This window comes from Carcharodon carcharias, chromosome 6 (genome assembly GCF_017639515.1).
Source record: "Carcharodon carcharias isolate sCarCar2 chromosome 6, sCarCar2.pri, whole genome shotgun sequence".
Taxonomy (NCBI): Eukaryota; Metazoa; Chordata; class Chondrichthyes; order Lamniformes; family Lamnidae; genus Carcharodon; species Carcharodon carcharias.
In genome coordinates this window covers 133054803-133077308 of record NC_054472.1, presented here as the reverse complement: position 1 = coordinate 133077308, position 22506 = coordinate 133054803, and the positions used below count along the sequence as shown (strand labels likewise).

The 22506-nt window shown below is 42.5% G+C and overlaps 1 protein-coding gene across 1 annotated transcript in view; it reads right to left on the bottom strand.

The window, feature by feature from the left end:
* Window positions 1-1020: 1020 nt before the first annotated feature.
* LOC121278831 (N-terminal EF-hand calcium-binding protein 1-like) overlaps window positions 1021-22506 on the bottom strand; it is a 273038-nt gene continuing 251552 nt past the window's right edge. Inside the window, exons 10-13 of the mRNA XM_041189290.1 lie at window positions 11245-11357; window positions 6803-6880; window positions 2335-2426; window positions 1021-1049 (exon numbers count right to left, since the gene is read on the bottom strand). Of these exons, the coding sequence (XP_041045224.1) occupies window positions 1021-1049; window positions 2335-2426; window positions 6803-6880; window positions 11245-11357 (312 nt within the window). The remainder of the gene's footprint in view (window positions 1050-2334; window positions 2427-6802; window positions 6881-11244; window positions 11358-22506) is intronic.

Here is a 22506-nt window from a genome sequence, read left to right as displayed (position 1 = left end):
GCCTCTGACTTGCTCTTCTAGCTACAGTATATATGTGGTTGGTCCAGTTCAGTTTTTGGTCAATGGTAATCCCAAGGATGTTCATAGTGGGGGATTCAGTGATGGTAATGCCAATGAATGTCAAGGCAAGATCATTAGATTCTCTCTTGTTGGAGATGGTCACTTGCGTGGCACAAATATTACTTGCCATTTATCAGGCCAAGCCTGGATATTGTCCAGGTCTTGCTGCATATGGGCACAGACTCCTTCATTATCTGAGGCATTGTGAATGGTGCTGAACATTGCACAATCAGCAGTGAACATCCCCACTTCTGACCTTATTTTGGAGGGAATGCTATTGATGAAGCATCTGAAGATGGTTGGACCTAGGACACTACCCTTAGAAACTCCTGCAGCGATGTCCAGGACTGGGATGATTGACACCCAACAACCACAACCATCATCCTTTGTGCTAGGTATGACTCCAAACAGGGGAGCATTTTCCCCCTGATTCTCATTGGCTTCGGTTTTGCTTGGGCTCCAAGATGCCACACTTGGTCAAATGCTGCCTTGATGTCAAAGGCAGTCACTCTCACCTCACCTCTTAAGTGCAGCTCTTCTGTCATTGTTTGGATTGAGGCTGTAGTGAGGTCAGAAGCTGAGTGGCCCTGGCAGAACCCAAACTGAGTGTCAGTGAGCAATTATCACATTTTCATTAAAAATGTAATCATCTGAAGTTGTGTGGTACAAATAGAATACAAAAGTACTGCATTACAAAATATAAATTAGGGATACAGAATATATTACACTGATACATCTATGCTGTTCATAAATAATACAGTTGCCTATTAATTAATGATTTATTCACTAGAACACATTACTTCCAGTCATGTATTCATTTATTATGTAAGTCATAACATTTTTTCAAATGTTTAGATTACATATTATTTTATTGTGGCTTGTAACACAAGTGAAGCTATTTCTAGATGTCTCACACAAAATTTCACACTACACAAATTTTCTGCAACAGGAGACAAATTTTCAGTTATTATTCAAAACCCACCATGATGCTGTGAAAGAAAGAAAAAACAATTGCTGAATGACATTAGAGGAACTCTCAAATATGTAAAACATGCATAATGATTCATTTGAAAATGTTTAATGCATATGAGTGCCACATGACCCTACTTATGTATTTACCTCACCTTAGCCACAAATGACTTAAGTACTTTATTAAATCAAATAATTAAATGGAGTCTGGCATGGTATATAATAAATTAATGTGGATTTACTGTAAAATTTTGGCAGACTCAGTTGGTCTACCACAATATCATGCCATACAAGTATTTTACTGCTAAAATCAACATCCTGGGTCTATGCTTACAAATGTTTATAAAAAGTTAAATGGTCCAAGTCAGTGAGAGAGCATAGTCGTTTTGTTCATTAATGGAGCAGAAAGCCAGTGGATTTTGTAAAGTGGGGTGGAAATCAGAGTGAACCCTTTTGCTCTGTTTTTCTGCTTTTGCATCAAGAGCATCTGACCAAGGGAGTGAGAAAGGAATGTTTCTTTTACCTCCCTCTATCCTGATGTCACTTTTGTATTGTTACTCAAATATGTGGCCACCTGCATCAGAAAATGCCAAAGGCTTGCTTCAAATCTCCAGCCAGACCAGACTATGTGTCCACTCACTGAGATGGCAAGTTACCTTTCTGAAATCCCATCAGGTTCACAGGTGACCACTTCAGTAGTGCCACTCCATAATCAAAATAATTTTGTGATTAAACTGGTGTTTATGCTATTTCTCTGATTTTCTGCCAATCACCTACCAAAATATAGCAAATGATCAAGAGAACCGCCTCCCCAATCCTGAAATTCCAGACACAGGTGTGAAAAAAATTCTTTGTTCTTCTAATAATAATCTTTAACCAATCAGCAATAACAGTTTTTTACTATTTGTTCTGTAAAAGGTGTCATAATTGTGAATACCTTCATTAGATTACCCCTTAAACCTCTTTGTTTCAATGAAAAAGCCCATATTTTTGCTAGCATTTCTTGATAACCACAGATTCCTAGTGTTATTTTACTGACTTCTCGCTGTACCAATATCCTTCCTCTAATGGGGTGCCCAGAAATACACAACATACACTAATTGTGGGCTAACCAATGTCTTGTACAATTTTTTTTCTTCACACCCCACTGTAACAAAATTTACAGTTTGCACACTAAGGTAATGCTTGACTGTTTACCGTGCTAATGAGAAAAGCCATCAGAAATAATTCCTTACACATGAAATGAAGTAATATCAGTCAAATCAGTAATGAGCTTACAATGAAGTTTTAAGATCTGCTTCTTACCAGGCACAAGCATTGTTGTTATTAGTTCTGGAGTGTCCAAGAAATCCACATTGTTCCTTTGAAAGGTCTTGCTGTAATTAGTCTGGATGTGGCTGTGTGGTGATTGACATATCAATCATAATCAATCATCCACACTCCCTGATTACTGCACAAAAATACATTTGACACAGTGTTATGATTCTAGACCATACCCCCAAGTATTTGGTAAGATTTGGTTAGGGACCAATAATGTTTTGTTTAAAGTAGACCAAGTTTGAGATTCAAGACAGTTGCTAAGAGAGTAAAGCCACAAGGTTCCATGGATTTTGAATGAACAGAAATAAACCTAACTATATACAAGGTCAAAAAGATAACACAATTTACAATAACTATTTTTCATGCTAACGTTTAGGGCTAATACGAGGTACCGTGTAAATTAGGAGGCAAATTGTGGTCGAACAAACCACACTGTACAATAAATAGGAGATGTGACCAAGACAGATCCCATGGATTTCTCAGCAACCCACTCAGACGTCTGTAAACACCATGAGTCAACCAATCTCACAAGGGACTTTAAACTTATCACTTTTGAATTTAAGCCTCTGAATTCCCTCAAAGCTGCTCCAACTCGAACTGCCTCAATGACTGCACACCTCCCAGGATTTCAATCTCGTCCCCTAAGATTCCGTTCCCCTGGATTTCTGAGATGGCACCCGAGCCTCGACTGACTGGCACAATTTCAACTCTACTAGCTGGCTAGCTTCACTGGGCTGGCACTGCCCCTGGATTTCACCAAACTCCAATCTCCCCAGCTACACCAAGCTATGAAGCTCCCAGAGCTTCTTCTCTGCCCTAGCCCTTTCCAGTATGGAGCTTGTCACCTTCCTAACTCCCCAGGACTTCTCCTGAGCCCTAAATGCACGGAGCCAGTTAACAGTAATACATACCAGCAACGAATGGGAAAAAGATTAATAAGGAGGGAAAAAATAGGGCATGAGGGGAAGATAGCTAGAAACATAGTAAGATTTCTATAGATATTTAAATAAGAAAAGAGTGAGGATTGGTCCTATAAAAGGTGAATCTGGGGAATTAATAATGGAAAGTAAGGAGGTGGCAGATGAATTGAACAGGTATTTTGCATCTTTCTTCACTATAGAGGATAGAGGATACAAGTAACATCCCAGAAATAATTATAAATCAGGAAATAGAAGGGAGGGAGGAACTCAGGAAAATTACAATCAGCAGGGAAATGGTATTGAGCGAATCGTTGGAGCTGCTGGCTGACAAATCCCAGGGTCCTGATGGACTTAATCCTAGGGTCTTGAAAGAAGTGGCTAGTGAGATATTTGATGCATTGGTTTTAATTTTCCAAGATTCGGGGAAGATTCTTTTCGATTATAAAATTGCAAATGTAACTTCTTCATTCAAAAAGGGAGGGAGACAGAAAGCAGGAAACTACAAGCCAGTTAGCTTAATATCTGTTATAGGGATCCTTACAGTGTCAACTTCATTTTTTTACTTTATCTCTTCTTGAACATTTTACAATCAGGGTGTCTCAACTAAAACTAAAGTTCAGTCAAAGCTCCGCTCCCGAGTTCACTAGTTTAAACTCATGCATACAATTCTAATTATGTTCAGTGCTGGTTCGACAGAGGTACAACCACCCCCTTGCTTGGCTTAAATAGCCAAGTGGTTATGGTACTGGGTTTGTAACCCCAAGATCAAGAGTTCAAATCTCACAATGGCAAACTATGAAACAATGTGACTTCATCTGAATAGGAACAGATGGAAACGTGTTTGTACTCGAAAGAGTTACATTCCTATGTGTTACTCAAGTTGCATGCAGCAGTCCCCTATAATAAGAGGATGCATAGGTTCATGGACTCTCAGGACACATGCCCTTTTTGCGGTCTTGTGGAGTCCGTGGACCATGTATACATAGGGTGTTGTAGGTTGCACTCCCTTTTTAGTTACTTGAAAAACCTTTTATTGATGTTTTGTTTGCACTTCAGCCCCACGCTCTTGATCTATGGGCACCCGGTGCGGAAGGGGGTCGGGAAGGAGGAGGACCTCCTCGTGAACCTGCTCCTGGGCCTGGGCAAGTTGGCCATTAACAGGTCCAGGCAGCGGGCGATCGACGGGGGAGTCCCACCCGATTGTTTGTCCCTCTTCCGCGGCTACGTTCGCTGCCAGATGTCCCTGGAGAGGGATCTGCTGACACTCTCGAGGCCTTCCGTGCTCGGTGGGCACCGCGGGGACTGGGGTGTTTTGTTGACCCTTTTAATCACATTTTGATTTAAAGTTTGTAAGGTTCCTTTAAACTTTGTCCTTGGTTTTACAGCTGACCTGAATTAGGGGCTGTGCCTGATTTATCCCAATTTTGTCGATTTGGTTTTCATTTAAAAGATTATCAAGAGTTCAAATCTCACAATGGCAAACTATGAAACAATGTAACTTCATCTGAATAGGAACAGATGGAAACGTGTTTGTACTCGAAAGAGTTACAACCACCCCCTTCTATTCCAATTAGTGGCAATTACTTCAGATATACACATCTTGAGAAATGCTCAAACATATATATTGGCTGGGAAAGTCATCTGCCAGTATTATTCTGGGGAAAATGTTCTGGAAACTGCATTTACCATAATAGCTTTCATTTATATAGTGTCTTTATTAATATGATCCAAGGTGCTGCACAGGAACATTATCAAACATAATTGGACACCAGGCCAAATAAGATATTGGAATAGATAAACAAAAGGTTAGCCAAAGAGGTAGGTTTTAAGAAGCATTTTAAAAGGAGAGAAAGACAGAGAGGTTTAGGGATAAAATTTCAAAGCTTGTGGCCTAGGCATCTGAAGGCATGGTCGTCAATGGTGGAGTGATTAAAATCCTGAAAGTGCAAGAGATCTTAGAGGGTTGTAGGGCTGGAGAAAGTTACACAGATAGGGATGGACAAGGTGGCAATGGAGGGATTTCAAAATAAGGATGAGAGTTTTAAAATTGAGACATTGCTGGACTGAAAGCCCATCAAGGTAATTGAGCATAGCTGTGATGATGAATGAGACTTGGTTGGAATTAGAATTTGGGCAGCAAGGTTCTTGGATTAGCTCAAGTTTATGGAGGGTGAAAGATGGAGGCCAGTTAGGAAAGCATTGGAATAGTCAAGCCTAGAGTAACAAGATCCACTCAAGGTTGTTAACCAAGATTAGGGCTCATTGAATTTGGATAATATATTAGCATGAATTGAGGATTGCTTAAAGACAGGAAACAAATTAGGAACAACTGGGCCTTTTTCAAAGTGAAGTGCCACAAGGATCAGTGCTTGGGTCTCAGCTATTTACAATCTATCAATCACTTAGATGAGGGAACCAAGTACAATTGATCCAAGTTTGTTGTCAATGTAAAGCTAGTTGGGAAAGTAAAGTGCGGGAGGCTGCAAAGGATTATAAACTGGTAAAGTGATTGGGAAAAAAGGTGACAAATGAAGTATAATCTGAGGAAATGTGAAATTATCCACTTGACAAAGCAGAAATTTTTTTAACAGGTGAGAAACTAATAAATGTTAGTATTCAAAGGACTTTGGGCATCCTTGTACCTGAATCACAGAAAGTTAACATGCAGGTACTGCAAGCAATTAGGTATGTAAATTGTACATTAGCCTTAATTAAAAGGGGTTGGAGAAGAGGAAGAAAGTCTTGCTGCAATAATATAGTCTTTGGAAAGACCACCCCTGGAGTATTGTGTACTGTTTTGTTCTCCATACCTTGCCTTTCAGGGAGAGTAATGAAAATTCCTGATTGATTCAGATTGATTCCTGGGATGAGGGACTGTCCTATGAGGAGAGACTGAGGTTTTGTTTTAGAAGAATGGAAGTGATCTCATTGAACTGTATAAAATTCTTAGAGAGCTTAACAAGGTAGATGTAAAGAGATTGATCCCCCTGACTGGAAAGTCTAAAACTGGAGGTCAGTCCCAGATTAAGAGGTTGGACACTTAGTACTGAGATAAGGAGAATTTTTTTCACTGATAGGTGTAAATATTTGGAATTCTGTACCCCCAGAATGCTCAGATTGCTCATACAATGAGTATATTTAAGACTGAGATTGATAAATTACTAAGGAAATCAAGGGATATTGGGATAGTGTGGAAATGGACTTGATGTAAATGTACAGCTATGATTTTGCTGAATTGTGGAGCATGTTTGAGGGGCCATAAGGCCTACTCCTACTAATATTTATTAACCTTATGTTTTCATTGGCATCATCAGAATACACAGCCTTTTAAATATCATTCACCTTTATATCTGTAAAAATGTACAAGATTTATTGGTTTGTAGAAAAATATAGTAAGTGGCTTGGATCTATGTTGCTTATTTGCCCTATGTTGAGTGGAGCTGAGGCCACTCTATTGTTTATTTTTTGCTATTCCACCAAGTTTGATTATTCATCTTGTGCCATCTGTCAAACCAAACTGTCAAACTACTTACTTTTTCCAGAGATTAGTGTTTTCCCAGAATTCATAAAGTGTAAAACGGGATTCAGATGAAAGTTTCTGTACAGAAACGCTATTTAAAAGAAACAAGGATTCACAATAAATAAAATCATGGATATATAAAATTGTAATTAATGAGCAATATAAATCTACTATTGATGCATAAGTCATGTTAACATTGATATTAAGCAGTTAAATACAACATCTAAATATGAATGTTAACAAAATTATGGTTTACTGGTAACTTTGTTTTATATTTTAAACAAGCTTTAATAATTGTGGCTCACACTCTTACCTTTAAGTTAGCAGGTTGTGGGTTCAAGCCTTCACTCCAGAGGCTTGAACAAAAAGACTCAAACCGTGCAGTATTGAGGGAGTGCTGCATTGTTGGAGATGCTGGCCAGGATTTGTGCCAAGACGGGAGCCATTTAAAAATAGCAGGTGTGTCCCGATTCCAGACCTCATTTCTGGACTGTGCAATTTTCAGGAGTGCCTTTTAAGGGTACGGGGTGGTTTGGTTCAGAAGCCCATACCGGACACGCCTGACCTGGCTGGCTTCGTTGCAGAGATAGGCACGTCCTACTCCTTCGCAATTTTCATGGAGTTGGGCCAGGTTTTTAAAGATTCATGGTTCACGGCACCCCAGAGATATTGTGAACATTGTCCGCATGAGGGGAGCATTTAAAAGGTGAGTTCAAAAGGTCCTCCTCATGCCCACCCATGCCAGGTTATGCCCCATCCTCATGACTCCTCATGCCCTCTATGCCAAACCATGTCCCCATCCAACCACCTTGGCCTCATCATTTCCCCCCCCCATGCCAAGCTATGCCCATCTACCCACTTCTATTGCCTCTCATCCCCTCATGCCAAACAATGGTACTTCCATGCCCATTAACCCTTATACACTGTATAGAACCAATGAATTCTAGAGTGACAATAGGATATGTAAAAAAAAACTTTTAAAAAAAGCTATTCATTCATCTCCACTATGTTTAAAAAAAAAAGTCCTTTTAGTACAGGGCAATAGAAGTGTCAATCATCCAGACCCTTTAAAGTATCAATAGCAGAAACTGCAGGTACTTGAAACCTCTTAACTCTGTGTAAATAAACATTGTGAAATTGATAGTAGAGGTCAAAGAGCCAGAACTCTCAATTAAGCAATGCTTTCTCTGGGGCCCAGGTGATTAATCAGAGTAATGAATGTCTAGGCTATTAGCCAAGAATATATAATGAGGCTTGTCTTAACAATGAGCATGCTTGGCATAGGGATCATGAGGAAACATGGGGGGCGGGGGGTGGGGGTGGTGGCTGGAGGGGCATAGCCTTTCATGGGGAGGAGGGGCATGGGGAGTGTGTGGGGGTGAGGAGTGAGAACTACAGGGCTTTTCTGCTTTTATTTTGACTGGGATAAAATCCCAGAGCACTGGGGCAGACCCTTTAAACAGCCTGCCTCTGTACATGACAGCCTCTGTGACTGCCTCCGATGTCTTTCCTGGGTCAACTGGCCTGACTGCAGTATGCCCCTGCCAGCCTACATTGAAGATCCCGCCTTTGCGGGCATTTTCTCACAAGGTGGGCAGGCTGAGCCAGAAATTTTCCTGGCACCCACACCTATCTCAGTGATGAAAATCCAGGCTGCTGTCTTTTGGATGAGATATTAAACCAAGGCCTGGTCAATTATCTTGTCTGGATATAAAATATCCCATGCCATTATTTCAAAGAAGAGCAGGGGGTTATCCTTAGTGTCCTGGTCAATGTTAATCCCTGAAACAACATCACTTAAAGAATTAACTGATTATCTGGTCATTATCACATCACTGGGCTGAATTTTGCTGTCAGCGAGCAGGGGGAACTCCCGACATCATCCCACCCCATTTAAATCTTCAGGAAGGCGTGGGCACAGCAAAATCAGCTGCGGGCCTGCCAACCTGTCAATGGCCAATTGAGGCCATTGACAGGATCATTAAAACAATTAAAGGACTGCCCGTCCAACCTTAAGGTTGGTGGGCAAGCCAGGAGCCCCTCCGGGAACTACATAAAACGTGAAACCTCATCCACCGGCGGGTTTCGTGTCAGGATTTAAAAAGTTTAATAAAGTTTTAGTGAAATTTATGAACATGTCCCATCTCATGTGACAATGTCACATGAGGAGGACATGTTAAGGACTTTTCTTTCTATTTTTAATGTTTTCACAACTGTCAGCGATCTCCCTGAGGCAACACTTTGCCTCAGGGAGATGTGCGCTCTTTCGTGCGCATGTGTGAAAGAGCGCACTCTCGCATTTGGGGAATCGTCTCCCCCTCCCCCCCACCCCGCCTGCACAGGAAGCGTATAGTGCTTCCCCCTGGGCGGTCCTTAATTGGTCCGCCCACTTAAAATGGCGGCGTGGCCCGCTTCTTCGGCAGGGATCGGCTCCCCGCCCACCGGAGATTGGGTGGGGCCCGCACGCCCGGTAGGCAGAAAATTCTGCCCACTATGTGTGGGTGACTACTGTTTGCAAATTGGCTGCTATGTTTCCTAGCATACTACTGTGACTACAATTCAAAAGTATTTCAGCTACATTTAAACACTTCAGAAGATCCTGAGCTGTGTGGAGCTCACGAGGGTCCAGCAGGTGAAATCACAGTGGGAAGTACAGTGCTTGTTTAATGAAACTGAAAGACAGGAAAACCTTCAAACATTGAAAGCGAATAGCTACAGCCCTGTCTGGGTGAGAGGCTGGTGCTAACAGCACTTCTTGAGAGCCTTCACTGTTTGACAGGTGATTTCCAACTTCTGTCTTGAACTTTACTTAACTTGATCTGTATTTCCCAGCTGTCAGCTTTCACTGCAGCATGGGAACAGCTTAAGAAGCTCTATCTTGGGGCTCTGATGAGGAACAGGAGGAGCATTAATGCCAACAGCAGGAGGAGCAGTAACGCCAACAGCAGCAGGAGCAACATCAAGAGTAAAATGAATAGCCCTATCCTCAGCCATATGCTGATTCACAAGACAGAAGGGATGGACACAGAGATCCAGTGCGAAGGAGGTTAGACACCCAGTACGGTCTTCAGGCAAAGGATTAACTCTATTGATATGTATGAGCATGAGTGCCTCAGGAAGCTCAGGCTTTCACGGCAGGGCATTGCTAATATCTGCAAGCTCCTGGAACAAGACATGCTTTCCAGTGGACCAGAGGGGCACATTTTGCCGGTTGTCATGAAAGTCGCTCTCACGAGAGACACCCCCACTCCCGCCAATCACCTCCATTCTCTGCCTCACCATAGATTTCTCCACTCATGTGCAAGGAAGTCAAAGAGTTGTAAATGTGAGAAATGGATTGTGTGGAAATGAGGGAAGGCAGCATGTGGGGTTTGTCACTCACCATTCATGCCCTCCTGTGGTCCTTGAACCTCTTGGGACATTGTATCCAGGTTTGAGGGACAACATACCTGCTGCTTATTTCCTTAACCATTTCCATCAATGCCTACTTGCTTTGAGAGGTTGGCCTCTTCTTCCCATCTTTGAGAACCATCACCTCACTTCAGTCCCTCAGCTCCTGCAGCAGGACTTTAAGGTAAGAGTCAGAGTCCCAGGGTCAGCCTTTCTATTCCTTTCCATTCCTGTGTTTGCTGAAGCAACAGGAATCCATGTTTAGTTGAGTCGTTCTAACCCATGCTAGGGCCCATTTTGCCTAGAAATCCTGCTTTTGCAGGATTTGATGCATCACCCTGCCTGCCCTTTCTGATAAGCTGGGAAATTCAGAAGCAGGATGCTAATACAATGGCTAAGTTAAAGATCCATGCAAAACTCACGTCAGTGACAAATGGGTTCCTGACCCACTACTAATCCCCTACCCCCCAACACATTGTGTGCAAGTCTATTTTGGAGTGAAATGTTCTGGAGCATTTGGTGGCACTTTCATGCTTTTTCATTGCTGGAGTGGTCAGAAAAGCTTCAGAGGCCTGACTCCAAGCATGTCAATGGATCTGCAGCTGAATGGTCTCAGCTGCGGAAGAATGCTCACTTTTGATAATCTTTTCCAAGTGCATGGCCACTTCCTGTATGCCCCACTTCTCCCACCCTCCAGCTCTGTGCCTCAGGGAGATTTTTCAGTGCACACTCATGTGCATGCACGAAGTTCGCGCTTGCCCTCCTTCCCCGCGCCCCGCCCCAACACAGGCAGCATTGAGCCCTGCCACTCGCGTTTCATGCTGGGCAGGCCTTAATTGGTCCACCAGCATGAAATCGTGGTCTGCAGCCAATCACCCGCACCCGCCCCCACTGAGCCGGTTCAACAAGGGAATAATCCTCCCCCAAGTTTCTTATTGCCTCTTTAGTCCCTCTACTGCTGTTAGAAATGTAAATGGAGTATTTTTAAGAGCTGCTAGGATACAAAGGATAATAGACTTTATTACAGTATTGCAAAGATGATTTTCACAAAGATCTCATACGTACTGCAAACATCCTGTTTGTGCAGTTGCAGATACCACGTACTGCCTCAAAGCTAGACGAAATTCCTCTAGTTCCTCTTCAAGTATGGACATCTGCCGCTGAACAATAAGTATGTGCTGTGGGAAAAAAAAATTGCATCTGAAGAAATATTGCTTATAATAAACATCTTAAAAGCATTATTGTAGATTGTAAATCTAATCAGTGCTTGGCTATTGAGATTGATATTATTCAGCCTTTGTTGCAGTGTGACTACTTACCTATGCTTTTTCTCAGAAGCGCTTTAGTTATACAAGGTTTGTCTATATAATTAAGCTTAACTCTTATCACAAAGTTGTTGGTTAGGTTTGGCTTTGGCAAGCTGAGAATATTTAGCTCTGGGGCTTGAGATAGAATATTTCTTAGAGATGAAAATTTCATCTCATAAAGGAAATAATCTGATATAGACTATTGCTCTTTGCTTGAATCATTTTCCTGCTGTGGTTTATGGTATATTGTAATAATTGTCATTGGCAAGGAGTAAAAATCTAACCATCATTGGTATACGATATATTACGCAGTCCTTTCTAGTTGAGGCAAACCTTCAGAAGGAGAAATTCGCAGCTGGCTTTTGAATATTGGGAGAATACATCTGGTCACCCCATTCACACCAAAGATCCAGCTGATATCATTTTCATGTGGGCCTGTAAATGGATGAGCAGCTTGCCTACCTGAAACTGGCATAAGGCTGTGTAACTATGCACATTTATTTATTTTTTATTCATTCACGGGATGTGGGCTTTGCTGGCTGGGCCAGCATTTATTCCCATCCATAGTTGCCCTTCAGAAGGTGGTGGTCAGCTGCTTTCTTGAACCGCTGCAGCCCATATGGTGTAGGTATACCCACAGTGCTCTTAGGAAGGGAGTTCCAGGATTTTGACCCAGTGACAGTGAAGGAACGGCGATATATTTCCAAGTCAGAATGGTGAGTGACTGGGAGGGGAACTTCTAAGTGGTGATGTTCCTATCTATCAGCTGCCCTTGTCCTAGATGGTAATGGTTGTGAGTTTGGAAGTGCAATCCCTGCAGTGCATCTTGTTGATGGTACACACTGCTGCCACTGTGCGACGGTGGTGGAAGGAATGAATGTTTGTGGAAGTGGTGCCAATCAAGTGGGCTGTTTTGTCCTGGATGGTGTCCAGCTTCTTGGGAGCTGCACTTGTCCAGGCAAGCAGGGAGCATTCCATCACGTTTGTGACTTGTGCCTTGTAGATGGTGGACAGGCTTTGCCGAGTCAGGAGGTGAGTTACTCGCCGCATGATTCCTAGCCTCTGACCTACTGTTGTAGTCACAGTATTTATATGGCTAGTCCAGTTCAGTTTCTGGTCAATGGTAACCCCCAGGATGTTGATAGAGGGGGTTTTAGTGGTGGTAATGCCATTGAACATCACAAGGTAATCGTTGGATTCTCACTTGTTGGAGATGGTCATTGCCTGCCACTTGTGTGGTGAAAATGTTACTTGCCACTTGTCAGCCCAAGCCTGGATATTGTTCAGGTCTTGCTGCATTTGGACATGGACTGCATCTGAGGAGTCGTGAATGATGCTGAACATTGTGCAATTATCAGCGAACATCCCCACTTCTGACCTTATGATGGACGGAAGGTCATTGATGAAGCAACTAAAGATGGTTGGGCCAAGGACACTATCCTGAGGAACTCCTGCAGTGATGTCCTGGAGCCGAGATGACTGACCTCCAACAACCACAACTATCTTCCTTTCTGCTAGGTATGACTCCAACCAATGAAGACCTTTCCCCCTATTCCCATTGATTCCAGTTTTGCTAAGGCTCCATGATGCCACATTCTGTCAAATGCTGTCTTCGTGTCAAGGGCAGTCAGTCTCACCACATCTCAAGAGTTCAGCTCTTTTGTCTATGTTTGAACCAAGGTTGTAATGAGGTCAGGAGCTGAGTGGTCCTGGCGGAACCCAAACTGAAAGTCAGTGAGCGGGATATTGTTAAGCAAGTGCTGCTTGTTAGCACTGTTGATGACCTCTTCCGTTACTTTACTGATGATGGAGAGTAGACTGATTGGGCTGTAATTGGCCAGGTTGGATTTGTCCTGCTTTTTGTGTACAGGATATGCCTGGGCAATTTTCCACAGAGCCAGGTAAATGCCAGTGTTCTAGCTGTACTGGAACAGCTTGGCTAGGGGCACAGCAAGTTCTCAAACACAAGTCTTCAGTACTATTGCTGGAAATTTGTAAGGGCCCATAGCCTTTGCAGTATCCAATGCCTCCAGTTGTTTATTGATATCATGTGAATCGAATTGGCTGAAGACTGGCATTTGTGAAGCTGAGGACCTCTGGAGGAGGCCGAGGTGGATCATCCACTTGGCACTTCTGGCTGAAGATGGTAGCAAATGCTTCAGCCTTATCTTTTGCACTGATATGCTGGGCTCCTCCATCATTGAGGATAGCGATATTTGTGGACCCTCCTTCTCCAGTGAGTTGTTTAATTGTCCACCACCAGACACGACTGGATGTGGCAGGACTGCTGAGCTTAGATCTGATCCATTGGTTGTGGGATCACTTAGCCCTGTCAATCACTTGCTGCTTATGCTGTTTGGCATGCAAGTAGTCCTGTGTTATAGCTTCACCAGGTTGACTCCTAATATTTAGATATGCCTGGTACTGCTCCTGGCATGCCTTCCTGCTCTCTCTTCATTGAACCAGGGTTGATCCCCTAGCCTCACCTCCATTCCCTAGCTTCACCTCCATCCCCCACCTCTAACCCCCCCACCAGGATGGTCTGAGGCTCTCTGCTTCTTCCTTGATCAGAGTCCCGAACAATCCCCATCCACCGCCACTCTCCGTCTGGCTGAACCTCTTCTCTCACTGAACAATTTCTCCTTAAACTTATCTCACTTCCTCCAAATAAAAGGTGTGGCTATGGGTACTTGTGTGTTAAACCTGTCTCTTTATGGGGCATGTAGAACATTCCTTGTTCCAGTCGTACTCAGGCCCCCTCCCACAACTCTTTTGTCGGTACATCGATGATTGTTTTGGCACCGTTTCCTTTTCTCGTCTGGACCTGGAAAAAATTTTCAATTTTGCTTCCAATTTCCACCCCTCCATCACCTTCACATGGTCCATTTCCAACACTTCCCTTCCCTTCCTTAACCTCCCTATATCAATTTCTGGTGATAGACTGTTCACCAATATTCATTGCAAGTCCATTGACTCCCACAGCTACCTCGACTACAGCTCCTCACACCTTGCTTCCTGTAAGGACTCCATCCCATTCTCTCAGTTCCCTTGCCTCCATCTGTTCTGATGACGATGGTTGACAGGGCCCTCAACCATGTCCGACCTATCTCCTGTGCCTCTGCCCGCACACCTTCTTCTCCGTCCAGAACCATGATCCGGTCCCCCTTGTCCTAACTTTTCACCCAACCAGCTCTGTATTCAAAGGATCATTTTCCGCCAACTCCAGCATGATGCTACCACCAAACACATCTTTTCTTCACCCCCACTGTTGGCATTCTGTAGGCACTGTTCCCTCCAGGACACCTGGTCCACTCCTCCATCACTCCCAACACCTCATTTCCCTCCAACGGCACCTTCCCATGCAATCGCAGAAGGTGCAACACCTGTGCCTTTACCTCCTCCCTCCTCACTGTCCAAGGGCCCAAACACTCCTTTCAGGTGAAGCTGCGCTTCAGTTGCATCTCCTTCAATTTGGTCTACTGCATTCACTGCTTCCAATGCGATCTCCTCTACATTGAAAAGACCAAACGCAATCTGGGTGACTGCTTTGCGGAACACCTCCGATCTATCCACAAGCATGACCCAGACCTTCTGGTCATTTGCCATTTCAACACACCATCCTGCTCTCATGCCCACATGTCTGTCCTTGGCCTGCTGCAATGTTCCAGTGAAGCCCAATGTACTTTACAGCCTTCCGGACGTAACATTGGTTTAACGACTTCAGACCATGAACACTCTCCTCTGTAATTGCCCCTTTTTTTATCCACTTTTTTCAAAATAATTTTTATTTTTTACCCACTTATTTTTATTTTAATTTATTTTCATTTTTATTCATTGCTTTATCCCCACCTTTTATCCTATTTTAGATCTTTTTTTCCCCACCACCATCCCCTCCCCCAGCCCCACTAGGGCCATCTGTCACTTGTTCATGTTGTTCTTTCCAGAGTGCTTATCCTTGCTTGGCTATTATCACATTCTGATTTCTATCCTTAATGCCAACATCAACCAATACTACCACCATTAACACCCCTTTATCCTTTTGTTCTTGACATCTCTCCTTTGCCTCCACCTATCGCTGGCCTTCTATCCAGCTTCACCTGCTCCACCCCGCTTAAACAATATAAATTTAATCACTTTTTTATTCCTCTTTAGCTCTGAAGAAGAGTCATATGTACTTAAAATGTTAACTCTGTTTATCTTGCCACAGATGCTGTTAGACCTGCTGAGTTTTTCCAGAATTTTCTGTTTTTATTTTATATTTGATCCCCTGGCTTGATGGTAATCGTAGGGTGAGGGGTATGCCGGATCATGAGGTTACAGATTGTGTTTGAGTACAATTCTGCTGCTGCGGATGGTCCACAGCGCCTCATGGATGCCTAGTCTTGAGTTGCTAGATCTGTTCAAAATCTATCCCATTTAGCATGACAGTGGTGCCACACAACACGTTGGAGGGTATCCTCAATGTAAAGGCGGGACTTAATTTCCACAATGACTGTGCGGTGGTCACTCCTACCAATACTGTTATGGACAGATGCATCAGCAGCCGGCAGGTTGGTGAGGATGAGGTCAAGTATGTTTTTCCCTCTTATTGGTTCCCTCACGCAGACCCAGTGTAGCAGCTATGTCATTTAGGACTCAGCCAGCTCGGTCAGCAGTGGTGCTACCCAGCCACACTTGGTGATAGACATTGAAGTCCCTGACCCAGAGTGCATTCTGCACCCTTGCAACCCTCAATGCTTCCTCCAAGTGATGTTCAACATGGAGGAGCGCTGATTCATCAGCTGAGTGGGGGGAGTATCAGCAGGAGGTTTCCTTGCCCATGTTTGACCTGATGCCATGAGACGTCATGGGGTCCGGAGTCAATGCTGAGGACTCTCAGGGCAAATCCCTCCCAACTGTATACCACTGTGCTGCTGCGTCTGTCCTGTTGGTGGGACAGGACATACCCAGGGATGGTGATGGTAGAGTCTGGGACAATATCTATAAGGTATGATTCCATGAGGATGACTATGCCAGGCTGTTGCTTGACTAGTCTGTGAGACAGCTCTCCCAATTTTGGCACTAGTCCCCAAATGTTAGTAAGGAGGACTTTGCAGGGTTGACAGGGTTCTGATTACCGTTGTCGTTTCCGGTGCCTGGGTGGTCTGTCCAGTTTCATTCCTTTTTTATAACTTTGTAGCAATTTGTTACAATTGCATGGCTTTTTAGGCCATTTCAGAGAGCATTTAAAGTCAACCACATTGCTGTGGGTCTGGAGTCACATGTAGGCCAGACCAGGTAAGGACAACAAATTTCCTTCCCTAAAGGGAATTAGTGAACCAAATGGGTTTTTACAACAATCAACAATGGTTTCATGGTCATCACTAGACTTTTAATTCCAAATTTTTATTGAATTCAAATAACACCATCTGCCCTAGCGGGATTCAAACCCAGGTCCCCAGAGCATTACCCTGGGTCTCTGGATTACTAGTGCAGCAACCTATGACAGGTGCAGGACCATGATTTCAAAATTCAAGTATAAATGGGCAGAGCATACAATGTGCACACTCCAGAGAAACATGCTGAAGAAAAATAAGCTTCCATGATTGTTCCCCCCACCTGCAGTCAGCAATGTGCTCACACATTGCTGACCAAATGGGGTTCAAGTCTCATGCCTGCATGAATGGGTGGGTGGAATGATTGTATCACTGATTTCATGCCTGTTTTAGGTGGAAGTTGAATTTTTATCCCAAATACATGATACAATATAACAAAAAAATCCACAAATATTAACTAATGAAAAGCATTTATCACACTTTATTGCCAGTCATTGAATATTCTTTAGATATTTGTTGTGTACCCCATTTTTTTTTCGAAATTTAGCATATCTCACTGTAGGTCATGGCGTATTTATATGCTTATGTTAGGAGTGTATCAGTAGTACGTTGCTCATTTCAACAACTGCTTTTAAAAAGGGCCATCTCAAGTTCTTTAAGTACCTCATGCAAGATGACAACATTTATTTAGTGCTTTGAACATAGAAAAACATCCCTTCGCAAACTCATGAATAAAATTGGATGTTTTCAAAAATAATAAGATTAGGAGGAGTAAGCAGAAACATGGTTAAAGAGTTAGATTTGAGGTCCAAAGAGAACCTTAAAGGAGGAGAGGTGGAAAAAATGCTGATGTTTAGGAAGTGAAATCCAGGTTGTGATGATATCCAGGTATCCATCAGTATTGGGGTGAAGAAAGGAGCGTGACAGACAAGAGGGTGAAGTCAGAGAAATAGAGTATTTAGGGAGAAAGTTGTAGGGTTTGAGAATAGATGGTGGGGTTGGAGGGAGGGGGCTGGGGCAGCCAAATCCATGAGGAGATTTAAACATGGGATGCAAATTTTAAGTTCGTGGCATTGGGGGACTGGTGTCAACGAAGGTCATGCCTATTATCAGGAGTGCCGGTTGAACTGAATTGTCGAGCTGTCACATCTAACTGAAAGAACGAGATGCTATTCTAGAAAGCCCAAGAAAAGCACAATAGAAAAATTCTAAAATTTACATTTAGAATGATTCATTCTGGTATATTTTCAAGAATGTTAATGGAAAACTATAATCTTGCATTCTTTCACACACCACCATTCTCCTCATGTCCTCAAGGGTGAATTTTAATCCTGCCCATAAACTGAGTGGATGTGTTCACTGTACCATACCTTTCCTTAGCCCTTGTCTTTGAGTTTCTCAAATAATGTCATGATCCACTGCTGCAGTGCCTATTAGTATCCCCTGGCTTCCGTTTGTACAGCCTTCATTGCAATTCAGGTGATCCACTATGAATAAGTCATAGGATGGATTAATCTTGCTGCTGCCAGGATAATATGCATTTTTAAGCAGTGTTTGGTTTCTTGGCCATTGGCTAGCTGCTTTTTCATGGAGTGGAATATCTTTCTGTTCGTGAATGAAGCGGCAATGCAGATCGAGGTGCATTTGGCCACATGACTGCTGTCAATAATGTCCTGCACTCTGGGGAATCGTATCACATGGAGGACTTTTCTTGATGCTAACTTTTCTAAAAAAGAAACTGATGAAATCACTGACCCTGGCCAGTTGCACATCGGTGATTTTTGTGAAGTAAAAATGTACTGAAAACTGAGATATGACAGAAGTCTCCTACAGTTATTTAGAGTGAGCTTGCTACATAAGAAGTACAACACATTTGTTATTTTCACAGTCACTGACACTGCTGCTTTTGTCCTGGAAAGGATTCCAAGGTTTGACTGCATTGTTCTGTGACAGCCTCCTTTGGAAATTATAGTTTCCACAAGTAGGCATCTTCAGATGTGTGCTGGCATGCTAGCCTGGCTTTGTAGACATGGATGGCCATATAAGGATGTATTCTAATTGAATGCCAAAGATGCAAATGCATCACTCTGTCATACCTTTTCTGAGCCTCAAACCCTCCATTACTTCTTCTGCAACCTTCAAATAAGAGGGATGATAATAAGAGACAACATAGAGTGGCTGGTAACTTGAGATAGCCTCAGCAAAACCCAGTCAGTACTGAGAGTTTGTACACAATCTGTGTGCCAGGCTTGTTGGAGACATGAAAAATATTTGAAATGGTAGCTCCTCATGATGTAACTGGAGCATCGAAGCAGTACTCCATTCAAGCACCCATTTCCACTGGAAACTGAAGGAAGGGCCAGTAAATCAAAAAATAATTTATTTCGTAAGGTGGCCTTTACCTTTTCCAAAAGCCCCACAGGTTAACTCCTGCATTTCATCCTGAAAATGGCATTGTACTTTGCTGCAATCATGCCACTGCCATTGTCTTCTCCCTTCGCCACCTGAAATTCTGAACATATCCCCTCATTCCCACTTTATCCTTTTATTCCCAATGTGCCATATCCCAGTACAACAATCCCAGTGTTACTGAAGCAAGCAGCACCTCATATCATCCAATCTCTTTCACACAAACTGTCCCAAGCAACAGCTTAATCTGCTTCAAAGGAATTAGACAGTAACCTTGAGGATACAACAAAAGTTGAGTCATTATATGTGTGTGAAGAGGTGAAAATGCTATGAAACTGTGAGTGTCTGCTTTCTGGAAAGCCAGTTTCTGCAAATCCTTGCCTGCAATGTTTAGGAATTTAAAATCCTAGATCTGCTTATCAAGAACATTGCTGTCCGAGCATGATTGTCAACTGGTATCATATCAGTTCTAATCCAACATGTTTAGTAAACTGAATGAAATAAGGCTGTAATCCACCATATAATAATGCCAACTCTAAGGGCATGGAAGAAATTATGGAAAGGGATAATGGTAACGATAACCAAGAGTAAAAGTTGTAAATTGGGGAAAGAACATTTTTACTAAACTGAGATGTAATTTGGCAAAAGTGGACTGGATACAACTATTTATGGAAAATTCAGTGTCAGAGCAGTGAGTGACATTCAAGGAAGAGATAAAGAGGGTCCTGAACAATTATGTTCCCACAAAGAAAAAGAGTGATTCCCAAATCTAGACCCCCTTGGACGTACAGAGTATGATAAGGCAAAAAAAAAGGTTATGTCAAGAGCCCTATACTGCAGAAGGCCTAGAGGAGTATAGAAAGTGGAGGGATGAAATTAAAAGGAAATTAGGAAAGCAAAGAGAGGATAGGAAAAAGAGTTGACAAGTAAAATCCAGGAAAATCCAAATATATTTTATAAATACATAAAGAGCAAGAGAATAACAAAGGAAAGTCAGTTAGAGACCAAAAAAGGTAACTTGTGTGTGAACGTGTACGAGGTGGGCATGATTCTAAATGAATATGTCGGTTTTCAGAAAAGAGCGGAGCAAAGCCGACATTGCAGTCAATGACGAGGTGTGTAAAATATTGGATGAGATAAACATAGTGAAAAAGAAAATATTAAGATGTTTAACAAACTCAAAAATAGATAAATTCCCAGGTGAACTGTATCTTAGGTTACTAAGTGCAGTAAGGGAAGAAATAGCAGAAGCTCTGATCTTCAATATTGAATCCTGTCTGGTATTAGGTGTAGTTTCAATGGACTGGAGGACAGCTCAAGTTGTAACATTGTGTAAAAAGGAAGGAAAAGATATCCTGAGTAATCAACCTAATCTTGGTGGTGGGCAAATTATTGGAAAAATTCCTGATAGGCAGTATTAATAATCATTTAGAAAGGCAAGAATTAATTAAAGACAGCATGGATTTGTTCAGAGAAGGTTGAGTCTGACAAACTTGATTTTTTTTTTGAGTGGATAACAAGGAGATTGGATGAGGGTTGAACATAAGAACACTAGAAATCAGAACAGGAGTAGGCCATACGGCCTTTGAAGCCTGCTGCGTCATTCAATAACTCAGTGGTGGATCTGAATGTGGCCTTAAGCCCACTTTCCTTCCTGCCTGCCAAAATCCTTGACTTACATGTAGATTAAAAATCTGTCTAACTCAGCCTTGAATATATTCAATAACCCAGCCTCCACTGCTCTCTGGGGTAGACAATTCCAAAGGAGAAATTTTTCCTCACCCTAGTCTTAAATGGGAGACTCCTTTATTTTGAAACTGTGTCCGGTAGTTTTAGATTACTCCACAAGGGCAGACATCCTCTCAGTATGTGCCCTGTCATAGAAACATAGGAGCAGGAGTAGGCCATTCAGCCCATTGAGCCTGCTCAGCCAATTAAATCATGATTGATCACCTATCTCAATGCCGCTTTCCTGTGGTATCCCCATATACCTTGATGATGTTAGTATGCAGAAATCTATCAATTTCTATCTTGAACACACTGAATGATTGAGCTTCCACAGCCCTCTGGGGTAGACAATTCCAAAAATTCACCACCCCCAGAGTGAAGAAATTCCCCCTTATCTCAGTTTTAAATGGCCTGCCCTTATTCTGAGACTGTATCCCCTACTTCTAGATTCACCAGCCAGGGAAAACATCCTATCTACATTTACCCTGTCACGGCCTATAAGTATTTTGTAAGTTTCAATGAGATCACCTCTCAATCATCAAAACTCTAGAAAATACAGGCCCAGTTTCCTCAATCTCTCCTCATAAGACAATCCCGCTGTCCTAGGGATTAGTCTAGTGAACCTCCGTTGCAGTCTGTCTATGGCAAGCATAACCTTTATTAAATAAGGAGATCAAAAGTGTACTCAATCTTTCAAGTACAGTCATACCAAGGCTCCACATAATTGCAGCAAGATATCTTTACTCCTGTACTCAAATCCCCTTCTGATGAAAGCCAACATACCATTTACCTTCTTAATTGCTTGCTGCACCTGCATGCTAGCTTTTAGTGACTCATGAACCCAGGTCCCTTTGGACATCAACATTTCCCAATCTCTCACTATTTAAGAAATAATCTCAATTTCTATTTTTCTTACCAAACTGGATACCTTCACTCTTACTTGCATTATATTCCATCTGCCATGTTCCTATCTATTCACTTAGCCTGTTCAAATCCCCTTGAATCCTTCTTGCATCCTCCTCATAACTTACATTTCCACCTAGTTTTGTATCATCAGAAAATTTGGAAATATTATATTTGGTCCCCATATCCAAATCACTCATATAGATTCTGAACAGCTGTTGTCCTAGCACTAATCCTTGCGGTACCCCACTAGTAACAGCCTGCCAACGTGAGAATGACCCATTTATTCCTACTCTCTGTTTTCTACCTGTTAACCAACTCTCAATCCACACCAGTATATTGCCTCCAAATCCCATGTGCTCTAATTTTGTTTACTAACCTCCTGTGTGGGACCTTATCAAACACCTTCTGAAAATCCAAATGGTTCTCCTTTCTCCATGCTACAAGTAACTCAAAAAAACTCCAACAGGTTTGTCAAACATGATTTCCCTTTCATAAATCCATGTTGACTCTGCCCAGTCATATCATTACTTTCCAAGTGTCCAGCTATCATGTCCTTTATAATAGATTTTAACATTTTCCCTACTGCTGACATCAAATTGACAGATCTGTAGTTCTCCACTTTCTCTTCCCTCCCTTCCTAAATAGGCGGTTATGTTTGCTAC